The 18,409-nt window shown below is 46.6% G+C and overlaps 3 protein-coding genes across 4 annotated transcripts in view; 2 read left to right on the plus strand and 1 right to left on the minus strand.

The window, feature by feature from the left end:
- The window catches only part of STAG3 (STAG3 cohesin complex component), a 41,831-nt gene extending 30,150 nt beyond the window's left edge, over positions 1-11,681 (minus strand). Inside the window, exons 1-9 of one of the 2 annotated variants that reach the window (XM_019629879.1) lie at positions 11,602-11,681; positions 10,759-10,842; positions 9,016-9,199; positions 7,867-7,969; positions 7,381-7,497; positions 3,818-3,914; positions 2,626-2,702; positions 2,134-2,338; positions 1,554-1,705 (exon numbers count right to left, since the gene is read on the minus strand). In XM_019629879.1, coding sequence (XP_019485424.1) covers positions 1,554-1,705; positions 2,134-2,338; positions 2,626-2,702; positions 3,818-3,914; positions 7,381-7,497; positions 7,867-7,969; positions 9,016-9,188 — 924 coding nt within the window. In that variant the 5' untranslated portion in view covers positions 9,189-9,199; positions 10,759-10,842; positions 11,602-11,681. Of the gene's footprint in view, positions 1-1,553; positions 1,706-2,133; positions 2,339-2,625; positions 2,703-3,817; positions 3,915-7,380; positions 7,498-7,866; positions 7,970-9,015; positions 9,200-9,991; positions 10,130-10,758; positions 10,843-11,601 lie in introns of those variants that run through there. The other variant, XM_019629878.1, reaches the window with a different exon arrangement.
- Positions 10,623-16,740, plus strand: GPC2 (glypican 2). Its single transcript, XM_019629881.1, has 11 exons — positions 10,623-10,645; positions 10,752-10,950; positions 11,627-11,785; positions 12,101-12,423; positions 13,241-13,321; positions 14,082-14,244; positions 14,480-14,610; positions 14,861-15,016; positions 15,100-15,239; positions 15,363-15,538; positions 16,299-16,740. The coding sequence occupies exons 2-11, from the start codon at positions 10,785-10,787 to the stop codon at positions 16,547-16,549; spliced, it is 1,746 nt and encodes a 581-aa protein (XP_019485426.1). The 5' UTR covers positions 10,623-10,645; positions 10,752-10,784; the 3' UTR covers positions 16,550-16,740.
- A 1,076-nt stretch (positions 16,741-17,816) lies between these two features.
- Positions 17,817-18,409, plus strand: part of GAL3ST4 (galactose-3-O-sulfotransferase 4) — a 5,891-nt gene continuing 5,298 nt past the window's right edge. The window contains exon 1 of the mRNA XM_019629953.1: positions 17,817-17,855. The gene's annotated coding sequence lies outside the window, so the exon portion shown is untranslated. The remainder of the gene's footprint in view (positions 17,856-18,409) is intronic.

Raw genomic sequence — 18,409 nt, forward strand, 5'->3', positions numbered from 1 at the left:
CCATCAGACTTCCACTTGTTTGGCTCTCTTCAAAACTCCTTGCATGGTATAACGTTCAATTCAGATGAGGCTGTAAATCGGCACCTTGTCCAGTTTTTTGCAAATAAAGACAGGTCCTTCTATGAATGAGGAATTATGAAGCTCATTGAAAGATGGCAAAAGGTTATCGAACAAAATGGGCAATATATCGTTGATTGATTTTTGTTCTTTATATAAATAAATGACCTTTGAAAAACATAGACAAAATACGTCATGACTTTTCCAACAACCCAATAGATTGAGAGTGGTGACTGGACTTGGAGCTGAGCTTGTGCCCTCCACAACTAAGATTGAAGGACAGCAACTTGACTTGGAGCTGATGGGTCCCAGAAAAATGCAATGTTCCACCTCCCCAATCCCCCAACACTGTTTGTTCCCTTCCCCAATTTCCCAATAAAATCTTAAAAAAAAAAAAAGATTCAAGGACCTACATATATATTTATAAGTGGCCAGAAGAAAACAGTGGGGAGGGAGAGACTAAAGACAAAAAGGGCAATGGGGTAACTAATGAAGCAAGAGCCTAGAGAAGTTAAAAAAAAAAGATACTAGTGTACTAAGATTTGAGACGGAATATATTGTACATAAGGTTTAACAGCATACTGACAGTGAAAATATCATAGAAAAAGAAAATGGGGGAAATATAAAGTTTCTTTCTCTAATGATTTGGCACAGAAGCAATCTTTGGTGAGGGCTGGGAAAAGTCAGCTGGTACAGTTAGACATGGTGAGTCCTGCCACCACATGCTTAGAGAGACTCAGATACCAGGGAAAGGTGTGTGTGTGTGTGTGTGTGGAAATCACGGCCTATCTCATGATAGCTGTTTGAAGGTTTAATTAGTGTAAAAGGTTTTGTTACGACTTATGTATTCCATTGGTCTTTTAAAAAGAGGAAACAAAGGAAGTACCTACTATGTGCCAGGCTAGGCAATTTATTCATCATCTCATTTTATCTTCACAAAAGGATAGAATTATCCCCTTTTTAAAGAAAAGGAGACTGAAGCTTAGAAGTGTTACATAAGACCACTGAGCCAGTAGCTAACTGGAACAGAATTTAAACTCAGGAGTGACTGGAAAGGCTTGTGCCCTTTCCATTCCTTAAAAACTTTGTTTCCCCCATCAGTGGTTGGCCTTTTAATCCTATGGTGACCTGTATACTGTACACTTGATATGAAAGTCAAAACTTAACTCCTTGCATGGGACACAGGCACAACACTTAAAACACTTCTGATAATGAATGTAGACAACGGAAACTGAGAAAAGTTTTGGAATTATAGAGACCTCTAACTTTTACTCTAAATTAGAAATGATAATAATTGAGCCCGCATCCCAGAAACAAGATAAGCATGCAATGACCTCTGAAAGGATGGGTCTATTAAACTTGCCAGCCTCCATTAAGGTTGCTTGGGGACCTGTGCCTTACCAGAGAGAAGCTCTTGGGGACTCATAAGGTGGGCTGTGGAAGCAGTGGATGGAAGCTGGGAGAGGGGGAGGAAAGAGGCAGGGAACACTTCTCACCTCTTTGCGTTTCTCTAACAGGCTCTCCAGCCGCTCAGGTGCTCTCTGTCCTGGCCCCTTGTTTCGTTCAGCCTCATACTGACGCTGGTTGTTGTCTTTGTGCAAACTCAGTTGGAGGGCAACTCTTACCAGAGAGGTCATTAGCTTCATGGCTTGTAGTCAGGAAAAACAAGATAAGGAAATCATTACTTAAGTCAGAGAAGGGAGGTTAGGTGCAAAAAAGAAGGGACTAAAGGGCAGTGAAAATAAAAAGCTAGAGCACGGTGACTATTAAATCCCAAGACTCAGAGTTCTGGAGTGGACTTGTTTTCTGCCGACCTGTTCTGGGCATCTTTTAATCCTCAACATATTCCCAGTGATGAGCTATAAGAAACATGTTATACCTGTAAACTGTCACTGCGTTCCACCCTTTTATAATTCCATTTGTGAGATATTAAACTAGGTTTGGAATAAAGAAGCATGGCTTTGAAATCAAGAGCGAAGATGCAGGTAGGAAAGAAAGAAGATCCAGGACTGGAGAAGAGAGGAAAGTCCTACCAATCCCCAGGAGAACATTTATAGAGTGAAAATGAGTGCTCACCAGCCAGAGTGCTAGTGTGACGGAAGGCACGAACTTGGGAGTCTGACAGGCCAGTGAGCAGGGAGATGAGGTTGTCCATAGGGAAGCCATCATAGAGGAGGCTGTACTGGCACTGGTAGACCAATGTCCTCACAAATTCACAGAAACTTCCCTGGAACTTCTTCCAGGATGGACCTGACGCTATCAGGGGATAGTCTCCTGAGTCCTACAGAAGGGTTTATAAAAAGGATGGGCAAGTTATTACCAGGCCATAGGGACAATGGATGTCAAAACCCAATAGTATAGTAAGAATGTTATCTCTGAAATACTTCATTTCCTGCTATTCTCAACTCTAGAGGCATATTCAGATAATATCTATGGGCCCTCTTTGCTCCCCAAGAGATTGAACTCCTTCTAAAAGCTATCTTATTTCCCAGAAACAAAAAGAAGGGAATAATGAGCCTTGTATTTTGAAATAAGAGTGGCATGATGATCTTGGTCATCTCCTTCCACCTCATTAAACTGTTCTGTTAGGTGCCGGATGATCTCTGAGTTGGACATCTTCTTGAACATCTCATTGGTCACAGTGCCTAAGGAATGGAGAATATGAGGTATTTACAAGGAAAATAACAGGATATCATGAATTTACATATACATCTGAAGATGACCTAGGGAACATATTGAAAAGAGCGTAGGTGGGGAATTAGAAGATCCAAATCTACTAGCATTTAACTGTGTATCTGCTATAATGCAAACACTCTAGAAAACCCAAAGGAATCAAGCAGTGAAAAACTACAGTTAAAAAAAATCCAAACAAACAAAAAACAAGGAAAGCAATAAAACTACACAGATTCTGGATTCTTATAACACAATCTGCCTAATACTATCTGCCCCAATAAATTAGGTCATGACCTCTGGGGGCCCACAGCTTCAGTGGAGAAGTATGCAATTTAGTGGCTGAGAAATAAGGAATAAAAAAATAAAAAATTATTTCATCTAGAGAAAGGAAGACTAAAAGGTGTCTGATGGTCCATTTTTTTTTAAAACATTTTATTGGGGAATTGGAAAAGGAAAACAGTGTTGGGGAATTGGGGGAGGGGAAGAGCCAAGTTGTTGCTCTTCAGTCTTAGTTGTGGAGGGCACAGCTAGCTCAGCTCCAAGTCCAGTTGCCATCCAGCCGCCCGTTGGCAGCTCATGGATGCTCAGCTCGAGGTGCCGTGTTCATTCTTAGTTGCAGGTGGGTGTAGCCCACCATCCTATGCGGGAGTCAAAACTGGCAACCTTTTTAGGAGCACGTGCTCTCACCAGCTGAGCCATACTGCTACCTGTTGGCAGCTCAGCTCGGACGCAGCATCGCTGGCCCACGTGGGAATCGAACCGGCGACCCTGTTGCTCAGAGCTTGAGCTCTTAACCAACTGAGCCACTTGGCCAGCCCGAATGGTCCATTTTAAAATTTGTGAATATTATTAGCATGATTAATTATTTTTCTGCAAAAGGGTCTTGTCTCCAAACCAACATAGTTCCCTAATAGATCACTTCCCTATCTGCCAATCAACAATATAGTTAAATAATTGAAACTCTGCTTATGCTTTACCTTCATCCTTCATTTAGGAAATGCCAAATCTTATTCATCTAAATGAAAGAAAAGTTTTATAACATAGGAACAGAAGGCTGGAGACTAGAAAAAGGTAGAAGTTTGCTCACCTTTACATCCACAAGACCGGATGACAAAGTTAATGAGCTCCAGGAATCCTGCATCCTGGTCTTGCTTGTAGCTCTCTAGCCACTCATCCACCAGAGACTAAGAAAACAATGTGGATGATTTCTATTTCTGGCAATATGACAGACTAGAAATCCTATATGATCTTCCCAATTGAAACATCTAAACTTCTGATTAAAATATTAAAAACATCTTTTAAAATGTATTGCTGAACTGGAATGAAAGGTAGAACTCCATATAGGATAAAAAAGTAGCAATCCTTGAAGATAAGTAAGCTGACTTTTGTCCTGAGGGTTTCTATTAAACCCTGGGAACCCTGACTTTCCATCCAGATGGCTACATGGAATGCAGAGGATAGGAGATTAAGCCTATGGGCTTTCCAAGAAGAGTACTCCAAAAGGAGGCTCCTGCATAAAGCTGGATCCTGCAAAGAGTCACATCCTCATGAAAGCAAGAATGAGAAATAAGCCTACAGGTCAGAAGGCAACAGCAAGAAAACTAGCTTGTTATGACCTTAGTGTAGGGTGGACAGAAAAAAAAGAATTCTTCCTTGAGAATTCATAATCATAAGCCAGCTCTCAGATCTGGATTTTCAGTCCAGATCCACACTACCAGATCAGAATAAGCTCAATCAGACGATTTACTTATAAGTGATTCTGGAGTGCCTCCAGGCAACTAACTACCAGAAGCAAATGCAGGTTCCTATCTTAAAAACCTATCTTCAACCCAGACCCCAAAGAATTCTACATATAGAACTCTATAGAAAATGAGTGATTCACAGTAAAACCTAGTAAAGTGAACGTAAGAATCAGCAGGAAAAACAGAGAGTAGAATTATATTCACAGACTTTAGACACTGAAGTTATCACAGATTATAAATTATGCTTACTGTGATTAATGAAATGAAAGAGAAGCTTGAAAGTAGAAGCAAAGAACAATGAATTTTGAAAGCGTCAAACAAGATTTGTTGAAGTAGAAAACATAATAAATAAAATTTAAAACTTCAATGAGTGAATTAAAAGCAGATTGGACACAGTGAACAGAAGATGAGTGAACTGAAAGATTAAGTCAAAGAAATTATCTAAAACGCAGCCCAGAGACTAAAAGAAATAATGAAAGAGCTATTAAGAGACATTAAGAGGGATAATAAAGTGAGAAGTTCTAATGATGTTTAATTGAATTCTTGAAGATAATAGAATGAAGAAGGGACATTATTTGAAAATAATTTTCTGTAGTTGTTGAAAGACATCAATCTTCAGAGCCTGAAAGCTAACGGATCTGAAGCATGACAAATAAAACATCCTATAAAACATCATAACACAAAAGCAAAATATCTTTTGAAAACAGTAACAGCAAAAAGAGATCACTTAGAAAGGATATGCATTTAACACTTACAAACAAAAACATGTACATATTAGATCTGCCCAAATACAGAAGTAGCCCCTAGCCATATCTGGCTATTAAAATTAAATCAAATATAGATTAAAAATCCAGTTCCTAAGTCACACCAGCCACATATCAAGTGCTTAATAGCCACATGTGGCTAAAAGATACTGTAATAGACAATGGTGATATAGAACATTTCCATACTTACAAATTGTTGTATTAGATAGTGCTAAATTTGATAGACTTTCGGCAGCAATAAGGGAAGTTAGAAGGCTGTGGAATAATCTTTTTAATGTGCTGTTAGAAAAAAAGGTCATCGTAGAATTCTATACACGCAAATCTTTCAAGGACAGGGTAAAGACATGTTATATAAGCAAAAAATGAGTTTGTTAATAAACTCTATCTAAAGGAAATTTTAAAGGATAAACTTTGGACAGCAAGAGAATCATTCCATACAGAAGATTTGAGATTTGAGAAGGAATGAACAAAGAAAATGATAAAAATGTAGGTAAGTATCAACAAACATTGTATAAAATAGAAATGTCTTATTTGCTGGGAGAAGAAAAATAGAACTAAAACACTGTACAACAGCATGTAAATTGGAAGGGGAAACTGGAATTAAAATGTGCTTAGGTCCTTGTAGAAGATAGAAATCCAAAAGCAAGCAAGAAAAGGGGAAAAAGAAACAGAAAAAGCAAGATAAAGTGAAAGCACAGAGTGGAAAAAATGAATTCAAACATATCCGTAGGAACAACAAATACAAATGAATTAAATTATCTTGTTAAAAGAGAGATCAGCAGAATGGATTAAATAACACAATCCAGATAATATGCTGTATGCAGAAGACAGACTCCAAACATACATAAAAAGATTGAAAGTAAAAGGAAAGAAAAAGATACTAGGTAAATACTAACCAAAAATAAAGCTAGTATAGCTATGTTAATATAAAACAAAACAATTTTTGTCTTAAAAAGTATAGAAATAAAGAAGTGTCAGTATATAACAATAAAAGGTTTGCTTTACCAGGAAACAAAGCCTTGAAATATTTAAGGCAAAGATGGGTATAAATGCAAAAGAAGTAATTGAAAAAGTCACCCTTTTAACACGCCTCTCTCTCTAACTGATATATCAAACAGACCAACTGCCCCTCCCCGCCGCCCCGAAACCCCAAACTAGTAGAAATATCAAAGCAGTATCACATTTAACACTTTTGATCTCACCCAAGAGAACACCGGACCCAACAAATGGAGAACACACATCCTCTTCATACACATGTAAAATAGTTCTGGAAAAGGACTAAATGCTAAATCATAAAGTTAGTCTCCCTAACTTTCAAAAGACCGCATTTTCTGACTACAATGCAATGCAGTTAGAAATCAGTAACAAAAATATAAAACAACAAAAATATATAAAAACTCCATATGTTTAAAAATTTTAAACTTTTCTAAAAACTATAAAAATCTACATCACATATCAATATGGGTGCATCTTAAACAATTGAAATAATTAAGTCACAGAGGACTAGAGAATGATGCATTTATTTAAAGAACACATTAATTGGTATAAAACTATAATGAAAAGACAAGGGAATTATTAACAGAAAATTCACTGTAGTGGTTATCTCTGGGTGGTGAGGGGACTGTAGGGTAGGGTAGAGAGACGATATACAAAGGCCTCTAAAGCACTATTAATGTTTCATTCCTTGAGCTAGAGCTAGAGATCTGGGTGATCATTTAAAATTTTTGTAAACTAAATACAAGCCTTATACACTTTCAGATGATAATAAAATTACAATAAGTTATAAAAAAACAAATGTGGGGAGGGAAAAGGAATTAGGTATAATTGTTAAAGTGGAGCTAAAAAGTGACAAGGGTGAACAAGCTGCTACCCACATCCAATGCCTCGCCACGCTTCCTTTATCAATCAATAAAAGCAAAATCAATCTCGCTATTTGATACTTTTGGGAAAGAAACATTCTCTCTCATCAAAGGTCTCCCTTATATAATTCCAAGAATTCACTCCAGGGTCTTATCTGTCTTTCCTGATATAGGTTATGTTCATTAAAATGTCCACATTAAATCAAGTTTGTAGACACTTGTCCTTATCTATCCACCCCACAAGGGGTGAGATGGTATTAAGAAACAGGTGAGACACTCTTTTACCTGCATGTCACTTTTGGCAGCTTTCACAGCATTAAAGAGATCACTGGCTAGTGGCTCTGACTCTTTCTGGCTATGACCACATACCATTCCGGACCCCTTCTTTGGATGTTTTGCCACCTAGTAAGTATAAAGAAATCAGAAATCTTTTTAAAAAGTAAAAGTGATGTTAACACTTGGTCTCATCCTCTTAAGCTGCCAATAATACAGGAGATTTTGAGTCATACATTTAAAATAACTGATTTTTATATCGTGAACTTTATTATTTTTCTTCTTATAAAAGACCTTTAGCCCTATTCTTGTTCCTGTGAATCCTAATACCATCTTTTTTATTATTTTCTCTTCAAAATTTGCCTTCTTCCTCACTCTGTCTCTTAACACTCTTTAAGTCTTATCCTTTCATCAAACATATCTCCTGAGTCCCTTCTAGGTTTTCTTTTGCCACTTCCCAGACCAGGTTCCAAAACAAAACAAAAGCAACTGACTCACTGGGGTTGTTTTGAGTGGTCGTTTTGCTGCTCTCTTCTTCATATTGGGTCTCAAGATGTCTTCAAAGTCACTGCCTTCATCAGCTGACAAAGAATCACTATCCCTATGAGGGAGTATGGTTCTCCTTAGATACAACACCCCAGTTCCTCCAAAGAAAGGGGTAATTATAATTTCTCTTTGTCTCTAGCTGTACCCCCTCTCCATGAGAAAAATATATTCATGTTTTCTTTAAGAAAAGATGAGTTTACTGTTACCAGAAAGTAGGGACAAAGTCTTAAAAGAAAACTTCCACTTGAATAAAGCAATGAAGATGAAGAATGAGGAACTGAGGTAGGTGAAGGATAACCCTTTCTTAAGAGTCTCTCTGAATAAGAAAATCAAATGATATTCACTTAAGTAGGCAGAGAGGGATCACTGCTGTGTGGAGAAAGCATGGTTTGGGAAGTCGTATGTTACTCATACATAAACAGGAGATTAATACGACCTAAAGTTAAATTCCACCCCTTAAACTAATTCACATATCTAATTGATTTAGAGTTAATAATATAGATACAATCTGGTCCCCAACACTAGCACTGACAGAAACAGAAATGATTCAGAGGAAGTCAATTAAAATAACTAGGGGATAAATCAGCTCTTGTATGAGATTAATTTTTTTCCTGGAAAGGTTAGAAAATCCAAGGTATATTATTATAACCTTCACAGAAAAAGGTCATAAATGATAACAAATAAGGACAGACGGACCTGTATATTAAATTCCCAAATAGAGAAACTACAGGACACCACCTATAAAGTATATACTATTTGTCAGGCAACAAAAAAGAACTCACTTCCCCTTCCCCTACCTCCCCGCCCCCACCAGAAGTTGCACATGCTGAATATACAAATGTGTTAAAGAAGGGTTCAGACAAGTTGGACGATGGATTTAGAACAAGATGTATTATTCCTGATGCCTACAACACGTAGGGCAGCCAAAACCAGCCAGCAAAGCTGGAAGGGGGTCACTGTTGTGAATCGGCTGAGCATCGTTCACATTTTCATACAGTCACACGCATATTACTATTGAGACAGTAAAATGGCAGAGGGGAAAGCTGCCGATGATGCAGCAGAAAGCCGCACAAGTAACAATTTCTCACCAACTCTACTCACCCCTCTGAAGTCTGGTCCAAGTCCCTGCCATCACAGGGCACACTGACAGACAAGCTAGAAGACGAAGACAAGCCCCTCTGTCCACCTCCCATTGCTCCTTGCAGTGGGGAGGACACACTGCTTGGGGAGGCGGAGCTATGGAGACAGGAGGAGGAGGGCCGAAGGGTAGGCATGGTGGTCCAGCCTGGGAAAGAAAGAGAGGAAGGGGCTCCTACCCCACCACTTTCTCCCTCCCCAGCCCCTTCTACCCCATCTTTTCAAGGGAACTGCCCTGGAACTCAGACTGGCCTGGGGGTGGGAGGGCACACAAAAAAATAAGACAGAATCTTGGCCTAAGCCATCGGGAGATTAAAGAAACCACCACCCCAGAAGCAGAGCACGGGTTTGGAGTTGCTCTCCAAGCACGGAATAAGGCACAACACCAGAGCAGCTTAAAGCTAGTCCCCTCCCGATTCGGAAGCTAAATTGCCTGCTGTAAGTGAACCAGCTCACGTTACAAGCAAAAAATAAATTAAAAAGCACCCAGACTTTCATTTCTGTAAAGTTCGTACTACTACCTGATTCCGTATGGAATGGAATGGGACACTTTTTAACGATTTGGGGGTGGAGGCGCCATTAGAATAGGGCCAGAAACGCTGAAGGAGTAAAGGAAAGCTCGTGTTCTCTATTTTTCCAGATGGGGATACTTCTGACCCTCCCCAGGGTAAGTTTCTTTGGGCGGCGGAGCCTTCTAACAGCTCACAAGAGTGACTACCAGTCTCTTGGGGACTGGAGGTGGAGGAAACTACTGACTCACGGAGGAGGAAGGTCCCTATCTCAGAGACGGCACTGCGGAGATGGGGGTGGGGGTGGGGCGGCCGTATTCTCGGGTTAAAGAAGAGCCTCACTGTCTGAGCCTGGAACAGCGACTTCTGGGTAAGTAGAGCTGAGGAAAAGTCACCGCCTATGGTCCCTCGGGTCTCTGTATTCACCCCACCTGCAGCACTTGCGCCTGCCGCTTCCCTTCCGGTGGCGGAAGAATCCAGAAAAACGCGGGAAGGCACGAGGCATGTTGCGCGCAGGCGCGAGCCCAACGTCTAATCCCAGAGCTAGTAATTCTCGCGATGCTTGGACGTGTGCGAACTCGTGCTCACCACGTTCCAGTCATGCCGCTCCGGCAGCCTCGTGCGGCCACCAGCTCTCCCGCGTGCAGTTCCATCACGTGGGTTTGGGCACGCTGGCCACCAGCTTCAACTCTGCTCCACCCAATCCCCGCCCCTCTACCCGAATATTCCGCCCTCTTTCCCCCCCACCCCGCCCTTTGACGGGTCTTCTCACAGGACTACAACAGTAGCGCCTTCAATCTGGCTTCTCAACTGCCATAGGCTGGATTCGCCCCAGGCCGCGCCTTTAGAAACGAGTCGCCACGCCCATGAGAAAGACCACGCCCCTCCCCCACCAACCTCCTTAGTCCATCCGAATCCCGCCCCTCTGCCGAGCTTCCCCACTACATTGGCTTAATTTCTCCCTTGACCCCGCCCCTGAGGCCGGCTCCTAACCATCATTGGTAGGGCCCCGCCCCGGGCTCCGCCCCCTGCCCGGCTCCTCGCTCCCATTGTCTCGGCAGATGCTGCCGGTTCTAGCTATCGTGGTGGGTGTTCAGTTTTCCGAGGTCGTGCTCTTTCTGTGGCCGGCGGGGCGGTCCCGCAGCAGAGAACCAGCTTTCCGAGTTCGGGCAGCTTTTCTTTCCTCCATAGGACTCACTTTGCTGTTCCAGGGTCGCAGCAGCTATGTTCGCGCTGCGAACTCTTCTGCTTCTGCTGCTGCCTCTGTGTCCCGGTCCTGGTCCTGGACCCGGGAGCGAGGCAAAGGTCATCCGGAGTTGCACTGAGACCCGGCAGATTCTGGGGGCCCGGGGATATAGCTTAAGCCTACTCCCTCCCGCCCTGATATCAGGTGAGGAGAAAGAGAAAGACTAGAGAATTGGGGGCAAGGGAGGGGGCGGGGGCGGGTCTTCCCCATCTCACAATAACTCTTCCCCTTAAGAGTGACCGTTATAATAATCTTTTCATCTTATAGTAATAAATAACATTTCTCCTCCTGAACTTCCTTACCAGGATCACAATAACCCTTCTGTTCACATAATGGTACTCTTACTTCACCCCCACCCCAGGAATCCTTTTCTAGTAATTAGCATCCACCTCTGTGTTTCTTCACAGCTCAATTTGTTCCCCTCTCTATTTCTAAGAGTGCTACTATAATACTTTCTTGCTTACCAAGTAACTCCACCCCTCCAAACCCCATTCTTCCCATAGAAGCCATCCTGTAAGTCTTTAGAAGCCTGGGGTATGTGATGTTAGGGAAGGTCCCCTGAGGAACCTCTCTGATCACTAATTTGGCCCATCACTGTTGATCCCATGGTTAATGACAGTGGACTTGGGATGGGTGAGGGAACAATAACGTGGGGATATGGTCAGGTGGGGATGAGGGTGCAGACAATAGGAAAGAAACCAGACAGGTGAAAGAGAAGGGATGGCCCCCAAAAATAGGCAGGAAGAGGAAGGTATTTTATAACATCAATTCCCACCATTCCCTATCATTTCCTACCATTCCTTGTGTCTCCTCTCTCCAGGTGAGCACCTCCGGATCTGTCCCCAAGAATACACCTGCTGTTCCAGTGAGATAGAGGAGAGGCTGACCTGGGACACTGAGGCTACCTTCCGAGGCCTGGTGGAGGAGAGTGGCTCCTTCCTGGTACACACGCTGGCTGCCCGGCACAGAAAATTTGATGGTGAGGACTTGGGGTCCCCAAACCTGGCCACATACCTCCTCTCTGTGCTCATGACCCCAGCAAGCATACTGTCCCATTTCCTATTCCATTCCTAAGGCACGCCATCACTGGCTTAGCCCCGCCACCCCAGGCTTTCTCCAGGGTCCTGCCCCACCCCATTCCCAGTCTGCCCAGGTCACTGAGAGTTCTGTTTCTAACTCACTTGTCTTTTCTCTTCTCTCCCCACCCTCATCTCTTCCTGCCTCTGCCCTTCCATGTTTCCATCTTTCTCTGGTCTCACCTCACCTCCCATCCCTTTCTTCACATTTTCCACAGAGGTTTTTCGGGAGATGCTCTCATCAGCTGAGCACTCCCTGGCCCTGCTCTTCCACCGTTCCTATGGCCGTCTGTATTCCCAGAACACCCCCTTATTCAGCGGCCTGTTCTCTCGGCTGCGGGACTACTATGAGAAGTCCGGTGAGGGGTTAGATGATGCCTTGGTGGATTTCTGGGCACAGCTCCTGGAGAGAATGTTCCCCCTGCTGCACCCACAGTACATCTTCTCCCCTGACTACCTGTTCTGCCTCACACGCCTCGCCTCCTCTGCTGATGACTCTCTGAAGCCTTTCGGGGACTCACCCCGCCGCCTCCGCCTGCAGGTGAGGGGTCCTAAGGCCTGAATTTCAGCCACCTCTGACCTAATAACCTCTGAACTGTGCACTCACCTCCAACCCAATGACCACCCCTTCATGCCCTAGTCACCCCTGACCTGGTGATTTTCACATCCTGCATAGCAGCCATCTCTGACCTGGTGACCCCTATCTTGAGCCCCAGCCACCTCTGCCTGGTCTAATGCTCCTTGGTCTCCTTTAATTGGAGGTACCCCCCACAGTCATCCTGTGCCCTCGTTTCACATCCCTGACCCACTCACCTGCTCTTGGCCCCCAGCCACCTTTCTACCAACTCCTCCCTCATCCTAATATCTTGACTTCCTCTGGTTCAACTAAATGTGAATTAGGTACTAATATTTGAGAAGGATTTTCATTTTATAGTATCTCACTTAATTGTGATAGTAACTCCGCGAGATAGACTGTAGTATCCCTGTTTTACAGGTAAGAAAAGTGAGCCTCCCAGAAGTTAAGGTCTCAATGCAAAATAAGTGGTAGAGCTGTGTTTCACATCCACGTCTTCAGGCTTCAAGTTCAGTGTTCTGATGCACACAGTCTGTCTCTAAGCCCTGTAAAACTCAATCCCTCCACCTCTTCCCAAGCCCAGTTCCCCTTCATCCTTATAAACTATAATCCTTTGAGCCTCTTGAACCTGCCTCCCTGTACCACTTGACACTCCTAACCACCCCAAGGTAACTCCACAAACTTAGTCCCCCCTGCTCATCTCCTTGGTACAATCTCTTGACCCCAGTCTTGACTGATACATGACAACCCTGTGGTTTTTCTCACCTTCTTTCCTCTCTCCCAGATAACCCGGGCCATGGTGGCTGCCCGGGCCTTTATCCATGGCCTGGAGACCGGAAGAGATGTGGTCAGTGAAGCGCTTAAGGTTAGAGGGGGCCTGAGCGTAGGTGGGGCTCAGGGAGGGAGAGGCAGAGTAGGAGAGGCCCCTTGAGGAAGAGTTAAGAGCCAGCTGGCAGGAGAGACCTGGGGCCTTCCCATTTCAGCCTTGAGGCCATGGCATCCAGAATGAATCATGGGGCGGGGGGGCCAAAGTGAAGTCTTCCCTGTATCATGATTCGTGACCACCTCCCACCTGTCCTGCCAGTTGATGACTCATACTCTGCCAGCCTCTGAGGGCCTGCCCATCTCCTTAGCATCCTGAGATGGGAATACTGGCTCCCCTGATTTCCTCCAGACCCCTTTAGTGGCTTCCCTTACCCTGCTACTGAAGGCCAGATTCCTGACCTGGCCTTCAAGGCCCTCTCTCCACTGCCCAGTCTCTCTCCAACCTCTCCACCTTACATCCTGCATCCTGTCTCTTCCCTCCCCAACCATAATGGACTCACTCTTGTCGTTAAACCTTTTCTCAGAGGCCACCCCCCATCACCACTACCACTGCCCCTCCAGTTCCATTCCTCCCAAGAAGCATATCTGCAACCTGGCCCCTAGGAATTTCCTTTCACAGTCCTTTGGGGTCTCACCTGTTGCCACATGGAGTCACCAACCCTAGCCATTCCAGTCAGCTCTTCACATAGGGCCTGGGAAGGTGGGGTGCAGTATTTGATTTCTCTCTGTGCCCAGCACCACGCTTGGCTGAAGGCAGCCTCAATGTTTGTGGCTGACACAGCCCAGCTCTCTTCCCCCAGGTGCCCATGTCCGAAGGCTGCAAGCGGGCTGTGATGCGTTTGACCGGCTGCCCTCTTTGTAGTGGGGTCCCCTCCCTGGCGCCTTGCCGGGGCTTCTGCCTCAACGTGGCCCATGGCTGTCTCAGCAGCCAGGGACTGGACCCTGACTGGGGTGCCTATCTAGGTGAGGACTCAGGAAAGCCTGGGAAGGCTGTCTGTGTAGGGGTGAATGGGGATGGACTGGGAGGGAGTTTCAAGCTACATTGAAGGGGAGTACGGGGGGTAGTTCTTCTCATGTGAGTCTCCCCAATCCAACACCTTGCTACCCAGATCAGGATTTGTGGGAACTTAATAGTTCAGTGAGTACTTCCCTGGCTGTCCCCTCAGTTCATCCTTTGCCTTTCTCCCCCTTCTTCAAGATGGTCTCCTGTACCTGGCTGAGAAGATCCAGGGCCCCTTTTCCTTTGAGGTGGCAGCCCAGTCCATTGGGGTGAAGATCTCAGAAGGTTTGACATATCTGCAGGAAAACAGTGTAGCGGTGTCCACCCAGGTACAGGGGCCTTGAGGAGCATGGGAGTGTCAGCCCCGAGGGCAAGGGAGACAGTATGGGGATGTCAGCTATGGTACAGGAGAGAGAAGGGTGGAGGCGAGGGCCTGGGGTTGGGGGTACAGTGTGGAGTGTCAGGGAGACACTGTAGGGTATCTGGGGAAAGGGGGGATGTCAGGGGAGATTGAGGTGTTGGAGCAGGGATACAGTGTGGGTTTCACTGCGTGTGGGACGCCTCTTCACTGTGCCACAGGTGTTTCATGAATGCGGTGGGCCCCCAAAGGCACCTGCCCGCACCCGCCGAGCCCCGGCACCCCTGGCTCCTCCGGAAGAGGTGGGCCGGCTCTGGACGGCGGGGGCGGAGGAGGAGCGGCCCACAATGGCCGCGGGCAACAGCCTGCCCCGGTTGGTGAGTGGGGGGCAGGCAGCGCGGGGGCGTTGGGCTGGTGGGTGGGCACGATGCAGCTCCGCCCGCCCTCTCTGTTCGCCCAGGTGTGGGAACTCCGCGAGCGGCTGGGCCGGGTCCGGGGCTTCTGGGTCGGTCTGCCTCTGACGGTGTGCGGGGACCCCCGCATGGCTGCGGACATCACGCAGGAGGCGGCGCCCTGCTGGACTGGAACTGGGCGGGGCCGGTGAGAGCCTGGCGGGCAGGCGGGCGGCGGTGGCTGCGGGCTGTCAAGACCCGAATCTGGGGGCGGGGCGGGGGCGGGCCCACCAGGTCAGGCGGGAGCCTTCGGGGGCTGCTCTGCTCGTAGGTACTTGTTGCCCGTGGTCGGGGGCTCTCTGACCGAGCAGCTTAACAACCCAGAGCTGGGTGTGGAAGCTTCGAATCCCGACCTCCAGACGCGGACGCGACGGCTGCATCTCCGGGCGGCCACGATCAGGATGAGGGCCGCCGCTCTGGGACGCGACCTGGAACTGGAGGACTGGGGTAGGACCCCGGGGCACCCGTAGGCCTGTGTTTAGACCCGGGCCCCGCCCACTGCCTTCTGAGTCCCTCCCCTCTCATCTCAGTTATCATTCATTCATTCACTCATTTTACAAGCTAGCACTGAACACTTACCTTACAGGTAAGGGGTAGAAAACCAATGAGAGAGAGGGTCTCTTGGGGAAGACTCCAAATTATTCTTACAGAACAATGAGCAAAGGGCTGTAGGAGGTTGGCAAGAACGAGCAACCACTGCAAGGCAGGGGAGCCCGTTGGGGGTGCCATTGGGTTGGCTCCGCGTGGTAGGTAGAGTTTGCCAGAGAAGCAAGGCAAGGACATTCATTTTCTTTCTCCCTTCCATTGTCTGTCTCTGTCTGTCTGCGTCTCTCCTCGCCCACCCCTCTTCCTGTCTGCTGGCTGCTTCTATGTATGTCTGTTTTCTATCTTTTCCTGTCTATCCTCTCTTCCCATCTGACTCTCTTTTCTGTCTCTGTCTCATTGTCTTTTCCTGTCTCCCATCACCTTCCCTCATTCCCATGTCTGCCTGATCTCTCTCTCCCTGCCTTCCTGTATCTGTCTTTCTCCCTCCTCCCAACCTCCAACTATCTACCTGTGTTTCTCCTGCCACTCTTTTTCTTACTGTTTTTATCCTAGTTCTTTCCCTCCGCCTTTCTGTCTATCTCTCTCCCTGTCTTCCACTGCCCCTCTTACCTATCCCTGTCTGTCTCTGATCTTCTCACTGTGATCCTTTCCCTCCCTGCAGATGAAGACTCCAGCGGCTCTGGAGAGGGACAGCACTATGCAGATGACTGGATGGCTGGGGCAGCAGCTGTGGCCCCCCCAGCCCGGCCTCCCCGCCCTCCTCGAAGAGATGGTGCTGGGGGCAAAGGCGGAGGTGTCGTCATCCGCCACAACCAGGGCAGGAGCAGGACTGGGGGGACGTCTGTTGGTTTTCACACCCAACCCATCCTCATTGTCTCCCTCTCAGCCCTGGCCCTACTTGGACCTCGATAACTGGGGAGGGGTGCCCTGGCATCAGAAGGGTTCATGACCCTTCTCCTCCTCCCCTCTCACCTGGGTCTAGGGAGGAGTTGAAGGGGCTGCAAAGAAGTTAGAAAAGGGACTTTTTGGGTGAATGGCTGGGGCCCCAAGTTCAGGAGATTCCCATTGGAAGTGGATAGGTGTTCACAATATTTATTTTTTCATTTGGTATTTAGGGAGGGGGGGTGGGGTATTTATTTAGGAAGGAGGTGTGGTCTCCAACTGAGCCCCAAGGAAGAGAAAGGGAGAAGTTTTAGAGTGACAGTTGGTGGGTGGGGTTTGAAGGAAGTTGGAAGTGGGGAGGGGTGGGGGCACCTGGTCTCAGAAATGGACAAAGCTGGGTGCTAATCAGGTGCAGGGCAGGGGACTGGGGTGTGTGAATAGGATGTCATGATCTATGGGGTCTGGGTTCTGCTGAGTTTTTTCAGTATCAATTTCTTAAACTAAAATATTAAAAAAAAAAGGAAAAAGGCTCAACTCATGATCTCTGCCATCCACATTCTTCACAAATTTTGCATTTTTCAAATAAATAATTTATTGGACCCCAAGTGTGACTTTCTGTAACTTCAGTGTCCTTCCCTGAGCCCTGGCTCCTGGCTCCTGGCAGAGACCCCACAGCCTCTGTGACTGGCTTATTTTCTGCCTGCTTCTCTCCTGTCTTGGAACCTCTCCCCTGATACTGAGTTTGGGCAAGATGTCCACCCTGTAGATCTGAGAACCTTAATCTGTAAAATGGGGAAAAGAGTGGGGCCCAAATAGGAACCTCGTCACAGGCATAATTCTTTTTGAACACGAGGTATCAACATTTTACCACACCACTGCCCCCTGCCTTCAAGGTGGGAGGTGGGTAGGGGGCAGAGGGGGGAGTGGTTCCCTGCAAGTCAGCTTCTGGCTACCTTGTCACAAGTCCTTGATAATGTCTGCTTTCAACTCTTGTCTGTTACTTGCTCCTTCCTGTCTCCTGAATGAGTTTTTGTTTTGCAGAAAAATGGAGAGAGAAAAAGGTATAATTGATTCCTAAGTGTGAAAGAGAAGCAGTGTCTTCCAAGGACGGGCTGGGTGCCCTGAGGAGGAAAAGTTGCAGAGAGAGAGACCCAGAGAAGCAATCAAAGCTGAAGCAGCTGCTGGCGCTAGCCAGACAAAGGGAGGGAGAGGGGAGGAGCCTGGGCGCTGAGAAAGTTTATGGGGAAAGTTGAGCAGAGCGGGAGGAGCCGGGCGGTGGCTGGGGTGGGTGGGAGGGCCAGACCCCGATTTCCCCTGCTGCTTCTCAGGTGGCTCGGTGAGTGGGCAAGTGACACCTAGGCTGCAGCCAGTGGAGGAACTCTGGAATTTATGGCTTAAGTCTGGGGTGGGGTGGGAGCAGTGGTTCAAAGAACCCGAGGGACCAACAAAGGGCTGGTGACTAAGGAGTCACCAAAGTTGGAGGGGACAGAGGGCTGGAATCAAGGGTAATGGGAGGATGCAGAGATGGGTGGAAGGAATAGAAGAAATCTGGACACGGGAGTCCCGTGCAGGGCTGGACCCTGAGGGCTGTTGGGTGAGGGAGTTGGGGGGTGATGCCAGAGGGGGCGGGTCTCTAGGTAGCAAGTATGGGTTCTCTCTGTCTGGGCTTACTCCTGGCTGGTCTTGGAAGGGGGCTGTTGAGGCTTGTTGGAGGGGCTGTGGCCTGTGTTTGTGGGTTGTAATCTGAAGGGCTGGGTCTGGACTTCCAATTTACTAGGAAACCAGGGCCTAGAAAAGAATTCCAAGCTCAGTGTTTGTGTCTGTCAGTATCTTTGTCTCCAGAGTTCCTGTTTCTCTCTCTCTCTCTCTCTCTCTCTCTCTCTCTCTCTC

This window comes from Hipposideros armiger, unplaced genomic scaffold (genome assembly GCF_001890085.2).
Source record: "Hipposideros armiger isolate ML-2016 unplaced genomic scaffold, ASM189008v1 scaffold_875, whole genome shotgun sequence".
Taxonomy (NCBI): Eukaryota; Metazoa; Chordata; class Mammalia; order Chiroptera; family Hipposideridae; genus Hipposideros; species Hipposideros armiger.

What these genes read in the sequence shown, in the direction of transcription:
- GPC2 (XM_019629881.1), top strand. Translation starts at nt 10,785, where the DNA reads ATGTTCGCGCTGCGAACTCTTCTGCTTCTGCTGCTGCCTCTGTGTCCC. An exon ending in TGACTGGGGTGCCTATCTAG is followed by an intron (nt 14,245 to 14,479) that starts GTGAGGACTCAG and finishes CCCTTCTTCAAG; the next exon opens with ATGGTCTCCTGTACCTGGCT. An exon ending in GTGTAGCGGTGTCCACCCAG is followed by an intron (nt 14,611 to 14,860) that starts GTACAGGGGCCT and finishes ACTGTGCCACAG; the next exon opens with GTGTTTCATGAATGCGGTGG.